The sequence below is a fragment of the Anolis sagrei genome, chromosome 2 (genome assembly GCF_037176765.1).
Source record: "Anolis sagrei isolate rAnoSag1 chromosome 2, rAnoSag1.mat, whole genome shotgun sequence".
Lineage (NCBI taxonomy): Eukaryota > Metazoa > Chordata > Lepidosauria > Squamata > Dactyloidae > Anolis > Anolis sagrei.
In genome coordinates this window covers 138994431-139012224 of record NC_090022.1, presented here as the reverse complement: position 1 = coordinate 139012224, position 17794 = coordinate 138994431, and the positions used below count along the sequence as shown (strand labels likewise).

At 42.6% G+C, this 17794-nt stretch overlaps 1 protein-coding gene across 5 annotated transcripts in view; it reads left to right on the top strand.

Annotated features, from left to right (window-relative positions):
• BAZ2A (bromodomain adjacent to zinc finger domain 2A) overlaps positions 1 to 17794 on the top strand; it is a 75902-nt gene that overhangs the window by 18247 nt on the left and 39861 nt on the right. For 2 of the 5 annotated variants that reach the window (XM_060764065.2, XM_060764062.2), the window contains exons 1-4: positions 4266 to 4546; positions 7325 to 7393; positions 13507 to 13641; positions 14637 to 15179. In XM_060764065.2, coding sequence (XP_060620048.2) covers positions 13509 to 13641; positions 14637 to 15179 — 676 coding nt within the window. In that variant the 5' untranslated portion in view covers positions 4266 to 4546; positions 7325 to 7393; positions 13507 to 13508. Of the gene's footprint in view, positions 1 to 4264; positions 4547 to 7324; positions 7394 to 13506; positions 13642 to 14636; positions 15180 to 17794 lie in introns of those variants that run through there. The other 3 variants (XM_060764066.2, XM_060764064.2, XM_060764063.2) reach the window with 3 other exon arrangements.

The window sequence follows — 17794 nt, the reverse complement described above, 5'->3', positions numbered from 1 at the left end:
AATTGACAATTGAAAATTAACAGTGTGACTGTGGGGTTGAATTAATTAATATTGGAGTCTAAACAGGGTCAGTCCTAGCTAGTACTTTGGAAGGGGTCAGAGCCCGCATCGAATCCCAGGTGCTATAGGCTATATTTCAGAGGAAGGAAATGTCAAAGCCACTTCGGATTATTCCTTCCCTAAGAAAATCCTATGAAATCAATGAGGGTCACCATAAGTTGACGGATGACTTAAAGGCACACACACATACCACCTGTCTTCCTGCACAGAATTCAAGGTGGCTTACAACTACTTCAAAATGCTTTATGATCCTGACAGCTTTGATACGTACAAATAAAGGATGACGGGCTGTAGTTTTATGTCATTGTCTTTTATCCAAGAAGAAACAGAAAATATATGAACACTTGACTGGGTGCATCTGTGCTTCGAGCTCCCAAGTCCCAATCAATGTTTGGCTCTGGGTTTTCCAGCTTTTGGGGATGGGAATGGGGGTGGGCAATCTATTTGGCATCCAGTCCGTGGTTATAAACATAGCATCACAGCATTGGGAATGCAGTAGGATCATTCCAAACAGTGGCTGCTTGAAGGAGAATAGGGGAACACTAAAGCCATAAGGCTTAGGAGTAGCATTGAGGGATGTTATGTTGGCTATTTCAGATGTTATGGGAGCACAAGACCCTGGATTCCTCTTCCTCTTCTGCTCAAAGTGGACCACAGGGAGGGAGGGCACTTAGACGAGCCATGTCATCAGATCTCTGCCTCAGTTTCCCCAGCTGCAGAGCAGAACCAAACCTTTTAACAATGATTAATGAATGGCTTTCAGCTTATGAGGTGGGAGGCTAGCAGAAGAGGGCAGATAACAATGATGAGTTGTTTTCTTGCGGCTGCCTGGCTGACTCAGCCAACTGGATTCAGCACAGAATGGAGCTAATTGGGAACTAGGGAAGGCTTGCTCTGTCTCATTTGCCCTCTCCCCACCTTCTAGTGTCTGTGTTTCACTAAATCTAGATTCCCCCTCAGACCTTTCTGCAGGGCAAGGCACGGGGCATACGCCATGCATAGTTCTCCTTCTCTTCCCTACTGATGGTGGGATTTTTCTGTCTGAATAATTGCGGTGTCCTCCAGCTGCCCTCTGTTTCCTTCCCCCGCCTTCTGCTTCAGTTTCTCCTGCAGCCGCAAGAGATGCATTTTGTGGGCACTGTTGGCGTCGGCTTCTCCACCTCAGGAAAGGAGGGGCTGGTGGGCTATGGGAGCGCCAGCTTCCCAATACCACTAGTAGCTGGAAGCTGAAAGCAAAGCAATAGTAGCAGGCATCTGTAGCAAAGAGGAACTGGGGCTCTTAAGGCTCAAAGTACACATCTACTATTGTGCAGAGCTTATCAGATATTCAAAATATCCTCAGCTTGAAAGGTTTGTTAATTTCTCTCATCTAGGAATTGTGCTCATCCAAGGGCTATGTGATTAGTGCCGTAAAGGACTGGGATTGAAGCTTTTGATGTTTGATGTTTTACCATCCTGTGGGAGGCTTCTCTCATACCCCAGCATGAGTGGCTGACAGACTGGAGCTCACCCCACTCCCCGGATTCCAACTGCCAACCTTTCGGTCACAAGTCCTGCCAGCACAAAGGTTTAACCCATTACTCCATTCAGGGCCCTTCCCCACAGCCCTATGTAAAGGTCAAGGTTTTCCCCTGACATTATGTCCAGTCATGTCTGACTCTGGGGTGTGGTGCTCATCTCCATTTCTAAGCCAAAGAGCCGGCGTTGTCCATAGATGCCCCCAAGGTCATGTGGCCGGCATGACTGCATGGAGTGCCGTTACCTTCCTGCCGGAGCGGTACCTATTGATCTACTCACATTTACATGTTTTCGAACTGCAAGGTTTGCAGAAGCTGGGGCTGACAGTGGGAGCTCACCCCGGATTTGAACCTGCGACCTTTCGGTCAGCAAGTTCAGCAGCTCAGTGCTTTAACCCATTGTGCCACCGGGGGCTCCACATAGCCCTATAACCCAGAATATCAAGGCAGAGAATCCCACAAATCTGCATTGAACTGGGTTATCTGTGTCCACACTCAGATAAAGAGGGATTTTCTGCCTTGATATTCTGGGATATAGGGCTGTGTGGAAGGACCCTAGGACACAATGAAGCAATGGATTCAGACCCAAATGATACATGGTTTTATTGATTTTATTTACTTTGTTATGGTTTTATTATTAGATATTTTATGGTCTTGGTACCAACTGTAAAAGAGTCCCCCGTGGCGCTGTGGGTTAAAGCGCTGAGCTGCTGAGCTTGTTGACCGAAAGGTCGCAGGTTCGAATCCGGGGAGCGGCGTGAGCTTCCGCTGTCAGCCCCAGCTTCTGCCAACCTAGCAGTTCGAAAACATGCAAATGTGAGTAGATCAATAGGTACTGTTCTGGCGGGGAAGTAAGGGCGCTCCATGCAGTCATGCTGGCCACATGACCTTGGAGGTGTCTACGGACAATGCCTAGCTTAGAAATGGAGATGAGCGCCACACCCCAGAGTCAGACACGACTGGACTACATGTCAGGAGAAAACTTTTACCTTACCTACCAACTGTAAACCATCCTAAGTCGCCTGTGGGCTAAGAGGGACGGTATATAAATGCAGTAAATAAATAAATAAACTAACTGCAGGAAAAAAAATTCCACTTTCACATTAGGTTCTGGCCATCTGCTGGGAGTACTTTGTGTTCCTGCATGTCAGGGGATTGAAATGAATGGACCTTAAGGTCTGTTCCTGTAACATTCCAACTCTATTATTTCTATGGGCCCTTCCACACAGTCATATAACCCGAAATATCAATGCAGGAAATTCCACAATATCTGCTTTGAACTGGGTTATCTGAGTCCACACTGCCATATTTTTAAATTGTTTTAAATTGTTTTTAAATTGTGTTCAATTTTAGCCTGTTCTTGTAAGCCGCTCTGAGCCCCAGGGGAGTGGCGGCATATAAGTTCGAATAATAAATAAATGAATATAAATAAATATATTCCAGTTCAAAGCAGATAATGAGGGGTTTTATTTAGTAGTGTGGAAGGGGCCAAAGAAGCGGCTTAATAAAAAGTAACTTTTCAAAGCTTCGGCCATAAAGATGGAGAGTGGAAAGGCTGGGGCAGTCATGGGCAAACTTGGCCCCTCCAGGTGTTTTGGGCATCAACTCACACAATTCCTAGCAGCCTCAGACCATTTCCTTTCTCTATCCATCTTCTCTTTCTCCATCCTCTCTTTCTCCATCATCTAACTCTCTCTCTCTATCCATCATCTATTTATCTATTCATCCATCTATCTATCAATCATCTATCTCGATCCACCCATCATCTATCCATCCATCCATCCATTATATCTCTCTCTCTCCATCTATCTCAATCCTTCCATCATCTATTTATCCACCCACCCATCCATCCATCCATCTCCATCTCCATCCATCCACCTCAGGCATGAGATATCTATACATCCATCTATCTATCAATCATCTATCTCGATCCACCCATCATCTATCCATCCAATCTCTCTCTATCCATCTATCTCTATCCTTCCATCATCTATTTATCCATCCATCCATCCATCTCTATCTCCATCCATCCACCTCAGGCATGAGATATCTATACATCCATCTATCTATCAATCATCTATCTCGATCCACCCATCATCTATCCATCCAATCTCTCTCTATCCATCTATCTCTATCCTTCCATCATCTATTTATCCATCCATCCATCCATCTCTATCTCCATCCATCCACCTCAGGCATGAGATATCTATACATCCATCTATCTATCAATCATCTATCTCGATCCACCCATCATCTATCCATCCAATCTCTCTCTATCCATCTATCTCTATCCTTCCATCATCTATTTATCCATCCATCTCTATCTCCATCCATCCACCTCAGGCATGAGATAGACGGATGGGTGGTAGGCTGTTAGGAATTCTGGGAGTTGAAGTCCAAAACACCTGGAGGGGTCAAGTTTGCCCATGATTGGGCTGGAGCAGTGTTTCTCAACCTGTGGGTCCCCAGGTGTTTTGCCCTAGAACTCCCCGAAATCCCAGCCAGTTTACCAGCTGCTAGGATTTCTGGGAGTTGAAAGCCAAAACATCTGGGGACCCACAGGTTGAGAACCACTGGGCTGGAGGATGCTCTGTGTCTCCATGCTACTGAGGGTGACTGGATACCCGCCCGGCACTAGGACCCGGCGGCGACTGCAGTCGGCCTTCGCCCGCACGCTCCCTCCGTCGTTGCCAGCCTTGGCTTCCTGTCCCAGAAACGCCGACGACGACGAGGAGGAGGAGGAGGAGGAGGGCGACGACAGCGGCCTTGCTTGGCGAGGCTTCGGCCTGGCCTCTCCCTGGCCACAGAGGGGCGGTGTGCTGCCGTTGCCTTTCCCCTGACGACGCCGACGAGGACTCCGGGCCCCGGCCATGCTGCGCCGACCCTCTCCTCCTGCGGCTGCTGCTCTTCCTCCCCGGCGGGCCATGTGAGGAGGAGGAGGAGGCGGCGGCGGCTGACACCTCCCACAGGTGAGGGAGGTCTCGTGGAGGGGGTTACAGTGCCCAGGTACCCCTCCCTCCCTCCTGAGGGGAAGAAGTTTTAGCCTAAGCTCAAGGGGGAGGCCGAGGAGGAGGAGGAGGAGGAGGAGGAGGGAGAAACGCGCAGCACCTATTTCCTGGAGGACCGCAGGGGGAGCGGGAGGCGTCCATTTTCCTTGGGAGGAGGAGGAGCAGGAGGAGGCCTGGCGCGCAGGGAGGGAAGGCAAGAGGGGCAGAGGTGGCCTGGGCTGCAGCCCTCTCCTCCATCCAGCCCTAGAGATGGAAACTCTCTACGCGGGGTGGGGTTTCTTATGTCTTTCCTCAGTCTGACCTTCCATCTCTCTCAGGCCCCATCTACCTTGCCATATGGAAACTGCATTATGTGAGTCTACATCAAGCATGGGCCAACTTTGGCCCTCCAGGTGTTTTGGACTCCAGCTCCCACCATTCCTAACAGCCGCAGGCTGTTAGGAATGGTGGGAGTTGAAGTCCAAAACACCTGGAGGGCCAAAGTTGGCCCATGCTTGGTGTACACACTGACCATCTCCTACACACAGTCCCAGGCAAACTACCAGCTGTTAGGAATTGTGGGAGCTGAAGTCCAAAACACTTCAACCAAAGTTGGCCCATGCCGCTGAGCGTATAATGCAGTTGCAAGCTACCTTAAGCCCTTTCTACACAGCTGCATAAAATCCACACTGAACTGGATTATATGGCAGTGTGGACTCAGATAACCCAGTTCAAAGCAGAGTTATCTGATGGAGTTTGAGACTTTATGCAGGTCCCTTCCACACAGCTGAATAAAATCCCACATTTTCTGCTTTGAACTGGGATATATGGCAGTGTGGACTCAGGTAACCCAGTCAAAGCTGTTATTGTGGGTTATCTGTCTTGATATTCTGGGTTATACAGCTGTGTGGAAAGGTCCTTTGATGGAGTTTGAGACTTTATGCAGGTCCCTTCCCACACAGCTGAATAAAATCCCACATTTTCTGCTTTGAACTGGGATATATGGCAGTGTGGACTCAGATAACCCAGTTCAAAGCAGATAGTGTAGGATTTTCTGCCTTGATATTCTGGGTCATATGCCTGTGTGGAAGGGTCCTTTAATGGAGTTTGCGACTGTATGCAGGTCCCTTCCACACAATTGAATAAAATCCCACATTTTCTGCTTTGAACTGGGATATATGGCAGTGTGGACTCAGCTCAGTTCAAAGCAGATATTGTGGGATTTTCTGCTTTGATATTCTGGGTCATATGCCTGTGTGGAAAAACCCAGAGATCCAAGGAAGTGTGACACAGCACACATGAAAACAAACACCCTGGGGCCCTTCTACACAGTCCTATATCCCAGAATATCAAGGCAGAGAATCCCACAATATCTGCTTTGAACTAGGTTGTCTGAGTCCACGCTCAGTTAATGTGGGATTTTCCACATTGATTTTCTGGGATATAGGGCTTTGTGGAAGGACCCTTAGTCTCTCTCAAATACTCTGGTAAATCAGGTTGAAAATGATAGATTGATAGTCTTCGCCAGCTTTATTTACCCATGATCATCTTCCAGGTTTTTTTGGACTTCAACTCCCAGAAGTCTCAGCTGCCATGGACATTGATTCTAGGAGCTGAAGTTCAGAACGCATAGACCAGATTTTGGGGAACACTGAATTTTGCAGTGTAGAATTAATGTATTTTGACCCCACTTTAACTTCCTCAGCTCAGTGCTGTGGAATAAGCCACTATGAGTCCCCTTTGGGGTGAGATAGAGCGGTATAAAATATAGTAAATAAATAATGGGATTTGTAGTTTGGTGAGACAGCAGCACTGTATGGCAGAGAAGAAAACTACGACTCTCAAGATTCCATATTATTGAGGCATGGGAGTAAAAGTGGTGTCAAACAGTATTAATTCTCTAGTGTAAGTGCAACCCTATTCTACTAATTCAAACCAACAAGCCTGCAAAATGCCACCCAGATCCTTAGCCCTCCTTAAAAACAAATTTCTGAGGGAGTCCTATCAAGCAAAGGCCAGTGTTGTCAGAAGCTTCTTGATGGAAAAAAACCTCTTCCCACAGGCTTGATGGGTGGGAGGGAAAGGGGGAGGAAAGCGGTCCTCTCCCCATGATTTGGGATGGGGGGATGGGATCCCGCCAAGCCATCTTTTATTGGTATTGGGTGGAAAAGAACATTTGGAGGTGGGTGGTGCTGATTTTAGGAATTGCAGAGGAAAGGGCCCTTGAGGATTCAAAGGACATGGAGGAAGAGGGCAAGGGCCTGGTCTGCATTTGTGTTTTGTTTCTGGAGAAAGGGGAGGGGAATATCATCATGGAAGTGTGTGAGGTGAAGAGTGAAGGGTTAGCGCTGCCTGGAAGCATTTGTGGGATGGACTTAAGCTGCCTCAAATGACTCATTTTGGCCTTTTAAGTGTGGAGATTCCAATCATATCCGTGGGGTTTTTTTGGGGAGGAGAAAGGAGGTTTGCTCAGACCGTTTTGGCTTCTGTAGGTATAGGGAGCATGACTTAGGCCCTTTCCACACAGCTGAATAAAATCCTACATTTTCTGCTTTGAACTGGAATATTTGGCAGTGTGGACTCAGATAACCCAGTTCAAACCAGATATTGTGAGATTTTCTGACTTGATATTCAGGGTTATATGGCTGTGTGGAAGGGCCCTTAGATGCTTGTGGATCTACATCTGGTAGGTCATTGCATTTGAACTGACTGAGGTTACTCCATCCTTGGGTGATGGTAGGATGTATCCTGTCCCCTTAGGAATCCTGCATCTTCATTAGAAATTCCTGTCTGGTGTTACAGCTTATGGAGATGATGGCTTGTAAAAAGGTACAGTTTTTTTTAGTTCTATACACACACATTGGTATAACAAATATAATGCTTGTTTTAAAGGAGATATGTTGTCAGGGTCATAGAATAAAATATAGGCATTTTGAATGCAGAATATTGCAGATAGAGATTATATTCTCTAAGTAGACATTTTTGGGTCCTGGTTCTGTATTTTGGAACTACCCTCAACTACATATTATAGTCAGTGCATAAGATTGTTTCTAGTATCAAGACAACTTTGGGATCGGTGCAATGTCAAATGTTTTCAGTTCTATGCTGTTTATAGTTTTCTGGTTTTAATTTTTGTTGTATGCTATTTTAGTTATGTGTTGTATTTTATATTTTGTGAGGCATTGAATTTTGCCATTTACTTGCTGTAAACCACTTTGATTCCCCCCAGAGGTTGAGAAAAGCACGATATAAATGAAATAAATATAATATAATAAATAAATAATACAAGAGAGCCTCTTTCTTATGGGTTTAATGTGCATAGGAAGAATAATACTATGTCTATATGGTGTGGGATGTTTTTGATGACAATCTCTTGTGTATTTATGAGGAAGTTGAGTAGCTAGGATCATCTCTTAGTACTAGAAAGATGGTTGTGAGTGTGGTTCAAACAGATGATGGTTTAGACTGAAAGAGCTTTTCATGTGTTTGTGGAGGTGGGGTATGAGCAAAAGGGAATCCCTGGTAACTGGCTTTGAGGTAGGTGCTTAAAAGTGTGTGCTGAACCTTGATGCAAGCAGCCTTCTTCTCCCTCCCTTATTGTTTTAGGAAGTGGCCAGGAAATGATAAAATGTTTGTTGCTTTTTGAAATACCCCCTTTTAATCAGATATGGCTTCAGTTACTTGATCTCCCCAAGCTTTTGGCTAAATTTGCCCTGCTCCCTAGGAGCCAACTGGCACAAAATGCTATAGTTTAGGGTTATCTTGTTGTTAATAACTGCAGATAATTTGAAGAGGCAATTTCTAGTGTGTTTTGTGTCTTTCTAGTTGGTCAAGGGCAATTGCCCCAAGAAATATTCACACAAAAACTTGCATGCCTACCCCAAATTTTTGCATGAACAGGTAGCACTTCATATTCTGGGGTCCTTTTTCACACTTGAGGAGATAAGATTGCATTAATATAGTTTTATGGTTGCTCATACACAGATGACTTGATAAAATATAATTAAACCTTCCAATTGAAATATTGGGGTTTGGTTCTAGAACCACTCGGGCACACCAAAATCAATGGACGCTTGTGTCCCACTATATGTAATGGTGTAGTAAAATGCTGTCCCTTATATGAAATAGCAAAATTAAAGTTTACTTTTTAGATTAAAAAGATACATTTTCAAGATATAGATGGTCGACTCCGTAGATACAGAGGCCAGAATGTATAATGAACTCTTTTTATAGATTCATGTTAATTGTTTCCAATCTATATTTCATGATATATTTGTAATCCAGTAGAATTCTCAAAAATGACCTCTGAGTATTCCTCGTTTAAGAAAACCTAATGACATTAATGGGATCAGCATAAGTCAACAGTCAGTATTAAATTTGAAACATTAATACATGCTAGAGAAGACTATAAGATATTCATCTAAATGTCTTATAGTCTTCTCTTTAATGTAACTTCTCACATTGACTTCCAGTATAAAAATATTGCTGGATTTATTGAGTGGGATGGAAAATAATGTGGTGGACTATCCACTGAGAAAGCTTTGCTGGCTTATGCCAGCCAAGGTAAGCAGAGTTTGGGGAGATAGGTAAGTTAAAATAATCAGACTTGTCACCTGATGTTTAACAAGCAGACTCTCCTAGGAAGAGATGACGAAGTCACTGTGCTTATGCAAAGAAGGCCTCATTTATGGTCTTCACTAGTCTCCAGTGGAGATGGGAAAAGGCTCCAAGGCATATCATAACAAATGGACTGGCTCTTCCCCCCATATGTAGATCTCAAATACTGTCAAATAAATATCTATTTTATAATTTGATATAAACTGCCAAGATGTAACAATTGTGAGGAGAAATTCAAATGGGACTTTCTCAGACTGTATCAGCTGTTCAGTATTATCTCTGCATGTGTGGTTCCTGTCAAACCACACTCCTCCCTTTAAACTCCTTTTTTGTGTTGGGTGCAATTAATTCATCCATTTTGCTCGACTTCTTTCCCTAGGAAGCCATTCTGCCTTCCCCTTTAATTACAATGGCTTCCCAGCACCTCCCTTCACCTCAGCGGCAGCCCAGCTTGTCCCTGTACTGCTACTCTGGATCTTAAAGAAACATTTACAGCAATTTTATGCTCAGATCAGCTGTTAGGCACCACCACAGTATGATCCATTGTTTTTTGAAGGGGAAACAGCAAGTGGCATAGGGTGATCTTAGTACAAGCATGGGTGATTCCTGATAGTGGATGTTTTTGGAAGAAGGGCACTTTCTTGCCACCGTTGGTAGCAGCCCACCCACAGCAGTTATTGAAGCTTCTTAGTTTAGGTGATGAAGCTTGTCATGACATTGCAGTAATATACGTGTATGTGCATGCGTGGGAGCAGAAGGGAGACAAGCTTCCTGATGCAAGAATTACTGAACAAGTGAAGCAGAGGCTGTGGATGAGATACATGTTTCATAGACATTTATTATAGTTATATTATTTATTTATTTATTATAAATAAATAAATAAATAAATAAATACATGTTTCATAGACATTTATTATAGTTATACCTGTGTTGGGTACATAAATTTGATTTTGACAGCTATTCTGGAGGTGGAGAGTGGGGCAAATGGACAAGTAAGATTGATTTAGACCATGTGAGTGATATAAGTTGATTTCATATTGGAACTGTTAGGAGGGAAATCCTTTTAAAATTTCGTTATTTTACTGTTTCCATCCTAGGATAAGGATGGATGTTGCTGAACTTCCTTCACCCCATTTCCTGTGGCCAACAATCATGAATTATGGGAGTTATAGGCCAAATAGTTTGCCTAGGCTATGAATGTTGTAATAGTATTTATCAGAAATGTGCATTTTCTGCTTTAGAATTTTATGATTTGTTCCATTAAACAATGCATACTTGTATAATACAACCTTTTCTAAATTTTTCTAGTCAATAGGGTGCAACTGCAATTAGCCAAAGAAGACTGAGGGGTGACATATTTGCATTCTAAATATCTACAGGATTATCACATAGAGGAAGGTGTAGGTTTGTCCTATGCTTCCCCAGAGTGTCGTCCTATTGCAATTGCTTGAACATTGGAAGTAACCTCTTGGCAGTAAGAGTGGTTCAGCAGTGGAGCCAGTAACAGTGAACTCTTGGTTTTCACTGCAGTTCTGTAACCCATGGTACAAAATCCTGGGAGTCGCAGTTTTGCGATTTCTTTAGCCATCTTTGCCAAAGAGCATGAGTGCTGTACCAAACTAGCTCCCACATTTCCATAATATTGAGTTATGACAGTTAAAGTTGTGTCGAGCTGCATCAATTCTACAGTGCAAGTCAGGCATGGACAAACTTTTTAAAATGAGAGCCGCAATCCGGGGTAGGGCAGAGCAGCCGGGCCGGACTGGACAAAGGGAGAGGCCAAAGGCAGTTGGCATGGGCAGGTGTTTGATGCAAGGGGGGTGCTTGGTGTCTGGAGGGAGGGTCCTCCTCTCAGTCTGGGAATGGGACCTACAGTGTCCCCAGGTTGAGAGGAGGAAGAGACACACCACTGCCAAGAGCTCTCTGGAGAGCACTCGGCAGTGGCATTTCTCTGCCTCGGCCCTCCTCTCAGGCTGGGGGCATGTCCACATGCTGAGAAGAGGGCCAAGACAGACGGAGGCCAGAGGGAAGAGCCCAAAGGGCCACATCTGTCCCGCAGGCATGGGTTTATCCATGCCTGGTGTAGGTGCATCCTATGGCTCTAGCAGGATTGCAGTGATTAGGAACTATTTCCTTAACATTTTGGGAATGGATTTGGTCCTATACTAAGAGATTATGACCACTTGTCTTTTGTTCCGCTTCTGTGAACAGTGCATGCATTTAGTTTATTAATTTCAGTAACGGGAAATTGTGGCTTTTCCCACAGTTCAACTACTGGTATTAGGAGTAGGAAACAAAAATATTGATATTATTGGTAAAGGAAAATTGTAATGAACACTGTTGGGTATACATTTTTCTCCTGCATTAGTGTAGTGTTGTGGATAATTTTTATTTCAGTGACTAAAACACCGTGTCCCATTTAGAGTGTTTTTGTGTCCTACTTTGGAATGTGTACCACTGGTTAAGAACCACTGCAGTCTTTCAACTGATGTTAAACTTAACTGTATAGTCTCTGAAATAAGCTTGCATCCTATAAAATGGACCCAAGGTCGTCCATTTTTATTGGTTAAGATATTATAAGGTCTGCATTCCTTGGTAATTTTAAGAGCTAATGTAGAAGATTAGCTAAGAGGCAGTGGACCATACATAAACCAATTTCACTCATGCTCTTCCCTACTCCATACAATGTGTGTGTATATTGACCCCCTGAATTTCATAGGGTTTTCTTAGACAAGGAGTACGCAGAACTAGTTTCCTCTGAAATGTAGTCCAAAGCACCTTATATTTGTTGGCAGTCTCCTATTCATGTACTAACCAAACTCTCCAAGCCCCCAAATGCATGCTCGCACCCCACCCACCCGTCCCCAACTCCCAGTCAGTCCCACTAAATAAAAAGAATCAAGAAATAAAGGAAAATAAAAGAAAATAAAAAAGATTAAACAGTGATGCAGAATAGGGGAGGAGGAGCCGAGATCAACTGCCATGTGATCCCATTACAGACAAACTGAAGACGCTGGATTGGCTGTAGGAAACGGCCAAAAATGGATCCGCGCTCATCTCTAGTAGTACTGACTCAATATTGCACTTTGGATGGGTGATCTCTGACCCATCTTTGACCCATGTGGTTCCTCATCGGGTCCCACTTCTAGGTCAGGCCTAAAGAAAGGTAGAGAGAGCCATCGAGTGATCACCCTGTTATCTCTGAGTAGAGAAAGACATCTTAATAATAATGACATTATTTTTATATCCCACGACCATCTCCCTGAAGATACTTGGGGAGGCTTACAAGCGGGACCAAGCCCAGCACAACAGAGTTTTCCAAATAAAACACCCTTAAAAACATAATAAACATATAAGAATCTGAATTAAACAATTAAAAACAACAGCTTATAAAGCAACATTAAAATGAATCAAAACAGATTTTTAAACATTTTTAAACATTGCTAATGCTTTTTTTCTTAGCTTTTCTGTTTTTCATTTTTGTTTGATATAAAATACTCTTAAATAGGAAAATGTTTCTCAAATCATTTCCCTTACCCACACTTTCAGAAGTAGAAAGTAAACAGCAAATTACTGAGTAACAATGGACTATCATAAAAGGACTGTCATTGCCTTTTGTTGATGTAAAAAAAGGAGGCAGGAGGGGGCAGAGAAAAAGGGAATATGGCAACACCTTCAAGACTGATGGGTTTTTATTTTAGCATGAGTTTTCTTGGATATAAACCTACTTCAGATGTATTACAGAGTACAAACCCCAGTGCTCCACACCAGAAACATCATCAACCTGGACAATAATATGAATGCAAAAAAATGCATTTCAGATAACACCATTATTTTCAATATGCATGGGAATGATGTGGTTTGGGGACCACTTCCTGGCATCATTTGACCCTTGTGGCCAGAAAAGTTCCATGCCTCTAGTTACAGAATTCTGTTGTAATCATTATTGATATAAAATGCATGGCGCATTCGGAACACAGTTCTAGAAAATAATATATGCAACAAATGATCACAAATTAATGTGATTGACAAATGGAATGGCCCTGGATTATGATTTGGATCATGTGATTTTAATGGATGTTTAACTGTTTGGATTTTAATTGTATTCGTTCATTTTATGGGCATATATGTGTATGGCATTGAATTGCTGCCTGTTGTGAGTCTCCTTCAGGGTGAAAAGGGCAGGGCACAAATGTGGTAAATAAATAAATAATCTTTGGCCACTGGTGGCTAAAATGACAGAGGGGAGGCTTTATATTGCTGCCTGTGCAGACCTGCAATTGTGTATTGCTTTTAACGCTCTGCTGCATCCTCTGTCTCTTCAGAAATGGAGGCAAACAACCATTTTAACTTCACTGGCCTTCCCTCTTCACCTGCTGCCTCAGGATTGAAACCTCCGCCTTCCTCAGGGGATGTCTACACAAACGGATCTCCTGTGAACTTCCCCCAGCAAGGGAAGAGTAAGTGCGGGTAGTGAACCAGTTATTTGCAATATTTGTGACAAGTATTAGCATTAATTGTGTATATCAGTGGTTCTCAACATGTGGGTCCCCAGATTTTTTGGCCTTCAACTTCCAGAAATCCTAACAGCTGGTAAACTGTCTGGGATTTCTTGGAGTTGTAAGCCAAAACACCTGGAGACCCACAGGTTGAGAACCACTGGTGTATATGGTTTTATGACCTATATTGTCAGAACAATGACTAAGCCTCAGGAAAACTGTATGGATTTGATTACCACAACAGTAGGCAGGGTTATGTTTGCCTGTGTACTGTTCAGGTTGAGACCATTGTGACATCTGAAGCTGACATGGAAATCTACGATTTTCCTTTTAGAAATTGTTAGAAGTGTTCCCAATTAGAGGAAAAAAATAGGCTGCTTCTAAATCCTCTTGTTTTTTCCCCCCTTTGTCTTTTGGGGAAGCACTTGGCTACATGCATACATTTCTGTGCTTTTAAAAATAAAACAGATCATTTCTTAAGAATTTTATTGCAGTCGGGAAAATTCACATTCTACCCTAACAAGTTAAAGATATGACTCTCTATAATGAAAGGAAAGTCCGCTTGGGGTACAACAGTACTAGACTAGTTGAATTTTCTTCCTTCTGCAGTTAAACCCAGTTGTTTATCCCAACTATGGGTAGTCCAATTGAATCAGAGTTACATAAATGCATATATACCAAGTTTTCATTGATCTGCTGCATATAATTTATCTGAAACCAACAGTTGAATTTATTCTTTTGCAAAAAGGAAATAATGGCATGCATCACAGGTTTGCTGAGAAGATTTTTTTAAAGCCATTTGTTCTTTGAATAGCTGTAAACAGGTATTTCCTATCTAATTAATCAGCTTTGTTATAGTTTAAATCATTTCCCCCACTGCCTTTTAAAAGGCAAGCACAGCCAAAAGGTCGAGAGAACTTTCCTCTGTGTTTATATTTTTTCTTGTGTCTTTCCAGGTCTGAATGGAGATGTGAATGTTAACGGCTTAACTACTGTATCTCATGCTAGTACTTCAGGGACCCGCTCCTCAAGCAACACCCACGTACACCATTCCTATGACTATCTCTGGAACTACTCTCAATATCCATCTGGCAATGGCAACAACCTCAAGGACACTCCATTGTTTTCTCAATATCCACTGAATGGTACTGTTGGAAGCAACCGGCAAAGTTCACCAGGGCATAGCACCAATCTGAGAGGAGGCACTGGGCCAGAGTTCTGGCCTAATGGAAACCCTGGGGCCATGGGACTGAATTTTGACTCACCAGAGCTCTACGACTCATTCCCTGATGATCAGAACTTTGAACTCTTGCAGAATGGCCCGTCCAGCTTCTACACATCATCTCAGCCTTCCCCCATGCTTGGCTCTGGCAGCCAAGATTTCTCTGCACAACAGGAGGAGGCAAGGAGTGAAGAGACTGTAAAGGAAACCTCACCTGCAGTCCCAGAAAATGGTACCAGACTATTGGGGAGCATGGAGTTGGAAAACACGGAGCCAGGTATAGCAGCAAATGTTTTATACACTCAGTATACACTCCAACCCAGATGTTGAAAGTAATGCATCAAAAGGTTAAGGCATTACTTATTACTGGTGAGTCAGGGAGGAGTGAGCATTATTTGTGCTACTTTTAAGTTGCTTGAGAGTTTTATATGTATGCTCTTATATGTATGTGCATATGAAGCTTTGGAATATGTCTTTTCACAATATCTGTGTCAGTATTGGATTTGTCTGCCTCTATAATGTCTTAACTTGTACTCTTTAGTTTCTTGGATTTTTATCAGTTGTGTGAATAGTCATTGAAATACAGTGTTTCCTTGCTACTTCGTGGTTCGCTTTTCGCAGACTCGCTGTTTCGCGGTTTTTTTGCCTCCCAGTTTATGAATGGTTGCCGTTGCCCAGAGTGGTGTTCTAATCCCGCCTCCTAGCAACGATGGAGTGTGGTAGGGGGTTTCACCCTCCTCCTCGGGAGAGAGAAAGCCAATCAAGAGAGATTGCAAAGCAAAGCAGAGATAGCTAGCAAAAAAAAAGTGTCCTGTGCCTTTAAATCTCTCCTTGTTTCTGCCTCACCCTCAGAATGCAATATACATATATAGCGTCCCTACTTTGTAGATTTCACTTTTCGCAAGTGGTCCTGGAACGTAACACCCATTATAAGTGAGATAACACTGTACATTGCTTGATCTGAGAGGCATTTCATTGAGAATTAATAATTTCTTATTTTATTAAGATTTAGAAATGGTGTTCTGGAATTGCATTTCTGTATCTTCTAGGATTAGTAAAAGATTGTGTTGTATTAGCTTCAGTGCTAATCTTGTGTTAAGTGTGGGCAAAGTAAGCAAGTTTGGAGAGCTACGGTAGTTTTCTGCCCTAGAGAGGTGTACAGAATGCTAGAACACACCAGGGATTGTCAGGGAACCCTCTCTTTTGAGTATAATGAAGACTTCCAACTCAGAAGGTCTCTAGTCAGAGTTTTGCAATCCATACGTTAAATCATCAAGTGCTTTGCATTTGAAAGTCCTGTTACTTTATTCCAAAGGTATTATTTGACTGCTTTTCTTAGAAAATTGTGCTTCATCTTGTGCAACTTTGAAGTTACGCTAAATTAATAAACGTTTGTGGACATTTGGCTTACTCAGAAAGCAAAGGTACTACCAAGTCTCATCTTTGTATGTAACTTTCTCCAACACATTATTTTGACTGGATCAGTTGGTTCCCAGGTTTATTGAAGGACTCCATCTGCGTTTACATCTAGATCTTTCTTACTGGTAAAGACTTTAGCTATCTGTTTTCAAATGTTTTTGAGGGATAAAAAGTCTTTTACCTTTTTTGAAACCAAGCTTTTAACAACAAGGTGTTTAAAGTCAGAATAGAAATGTGGTGTATGTATGTTATATGCTCTTTTTTGCATCTGATGCAGTGGATAATAATGGTTATAGTGCAGGCATGGGCAAACTTAGGCCCTCCAGGTGTTTTGGACTCCAACTCCCACGATTCCAAACAGCCAATAGGCTGTTAGGAATTGTGGAAGTTGAAATCCAAAACACCTGGAGGGCTGAAGTTTGCCCATGCCTGCTATAGTCCTACCAGTTTAGAGCAGAGTTTTGTGAATGCCTCTGCATAACTGCATTTTTATGCTATTAAAAATACCCCTGGTTGACAAAATTAAAATGGTAAAAATTTGAAGTAGCACTAATAATATCAGGACTTTGCTGACAAAATTGAATTTAACTATATTTAATTGGGAAATCTCTCCATGAGTTTCAGTGAGGAACACAAATACGCAGAGTAAAGCTGTGTGAAGTGTGTGTGTGTGTATACAAGAACATCTGCAGCAGAGTTACCACCACATTGCTAGGAAAGCAATGAGATGATGGCATTTTTTCCTGGATTATTTGCTCTAGTCATTTGTTGTTGGTAATTTCTCCTTAAAGGAGGAATTCACTATGTGTTTCAGTATTGATACAGTTTTAAGACCAGGTTGAAAGTACATGAGGTCAATGAGGGGTCTCAGGCTCATATGTTTTATAGCCTCCTGCTATAGTTCCCAAGAATGCCTCTTTTGACCCACCTCAGCCCAGAGAACCCCAAAGACAAGACACTGGGGGTCTCTTCAGCTCTGCATTGGGAATTGTCTGCCTATGGACTTCCCTTTCTGTTTGCTATGAATAGAGAGGCCCAAAATATCCTTTGGTCTGCCAGTTATTCCTAGGGAATATAGTTCTCTTTATTTCATATTATAAATTCAGGGAGATATGAGGCAAAACAGATTGGAGTAGGAAGTGCACTTTTTTCCTTGTGTTCTTTAAAATGCTGCATGTATTGATGCCATTGTATAGAAGAATGGTAACTTCAATAAGTAGACCAAGCCAAGTACTATTGATTACTGGAATAATGTGTCAGAAAAATGATTTTAACATTTAGAAGTGGTATAGAGAGAATGCTTGTTTGTGTTGATGTGTCTTAAGTTCTTTTGGGAAACAGGAGATACATTGAACATCAATAAAATATGAAATACATCATATTTTCATTGATGCCTAAAAAGTGCAGTAAGACATTTAAAATACCTATAAAACGTAGAACTGAAAATGCATGCCTTCATTGCTTCTTTTCCAG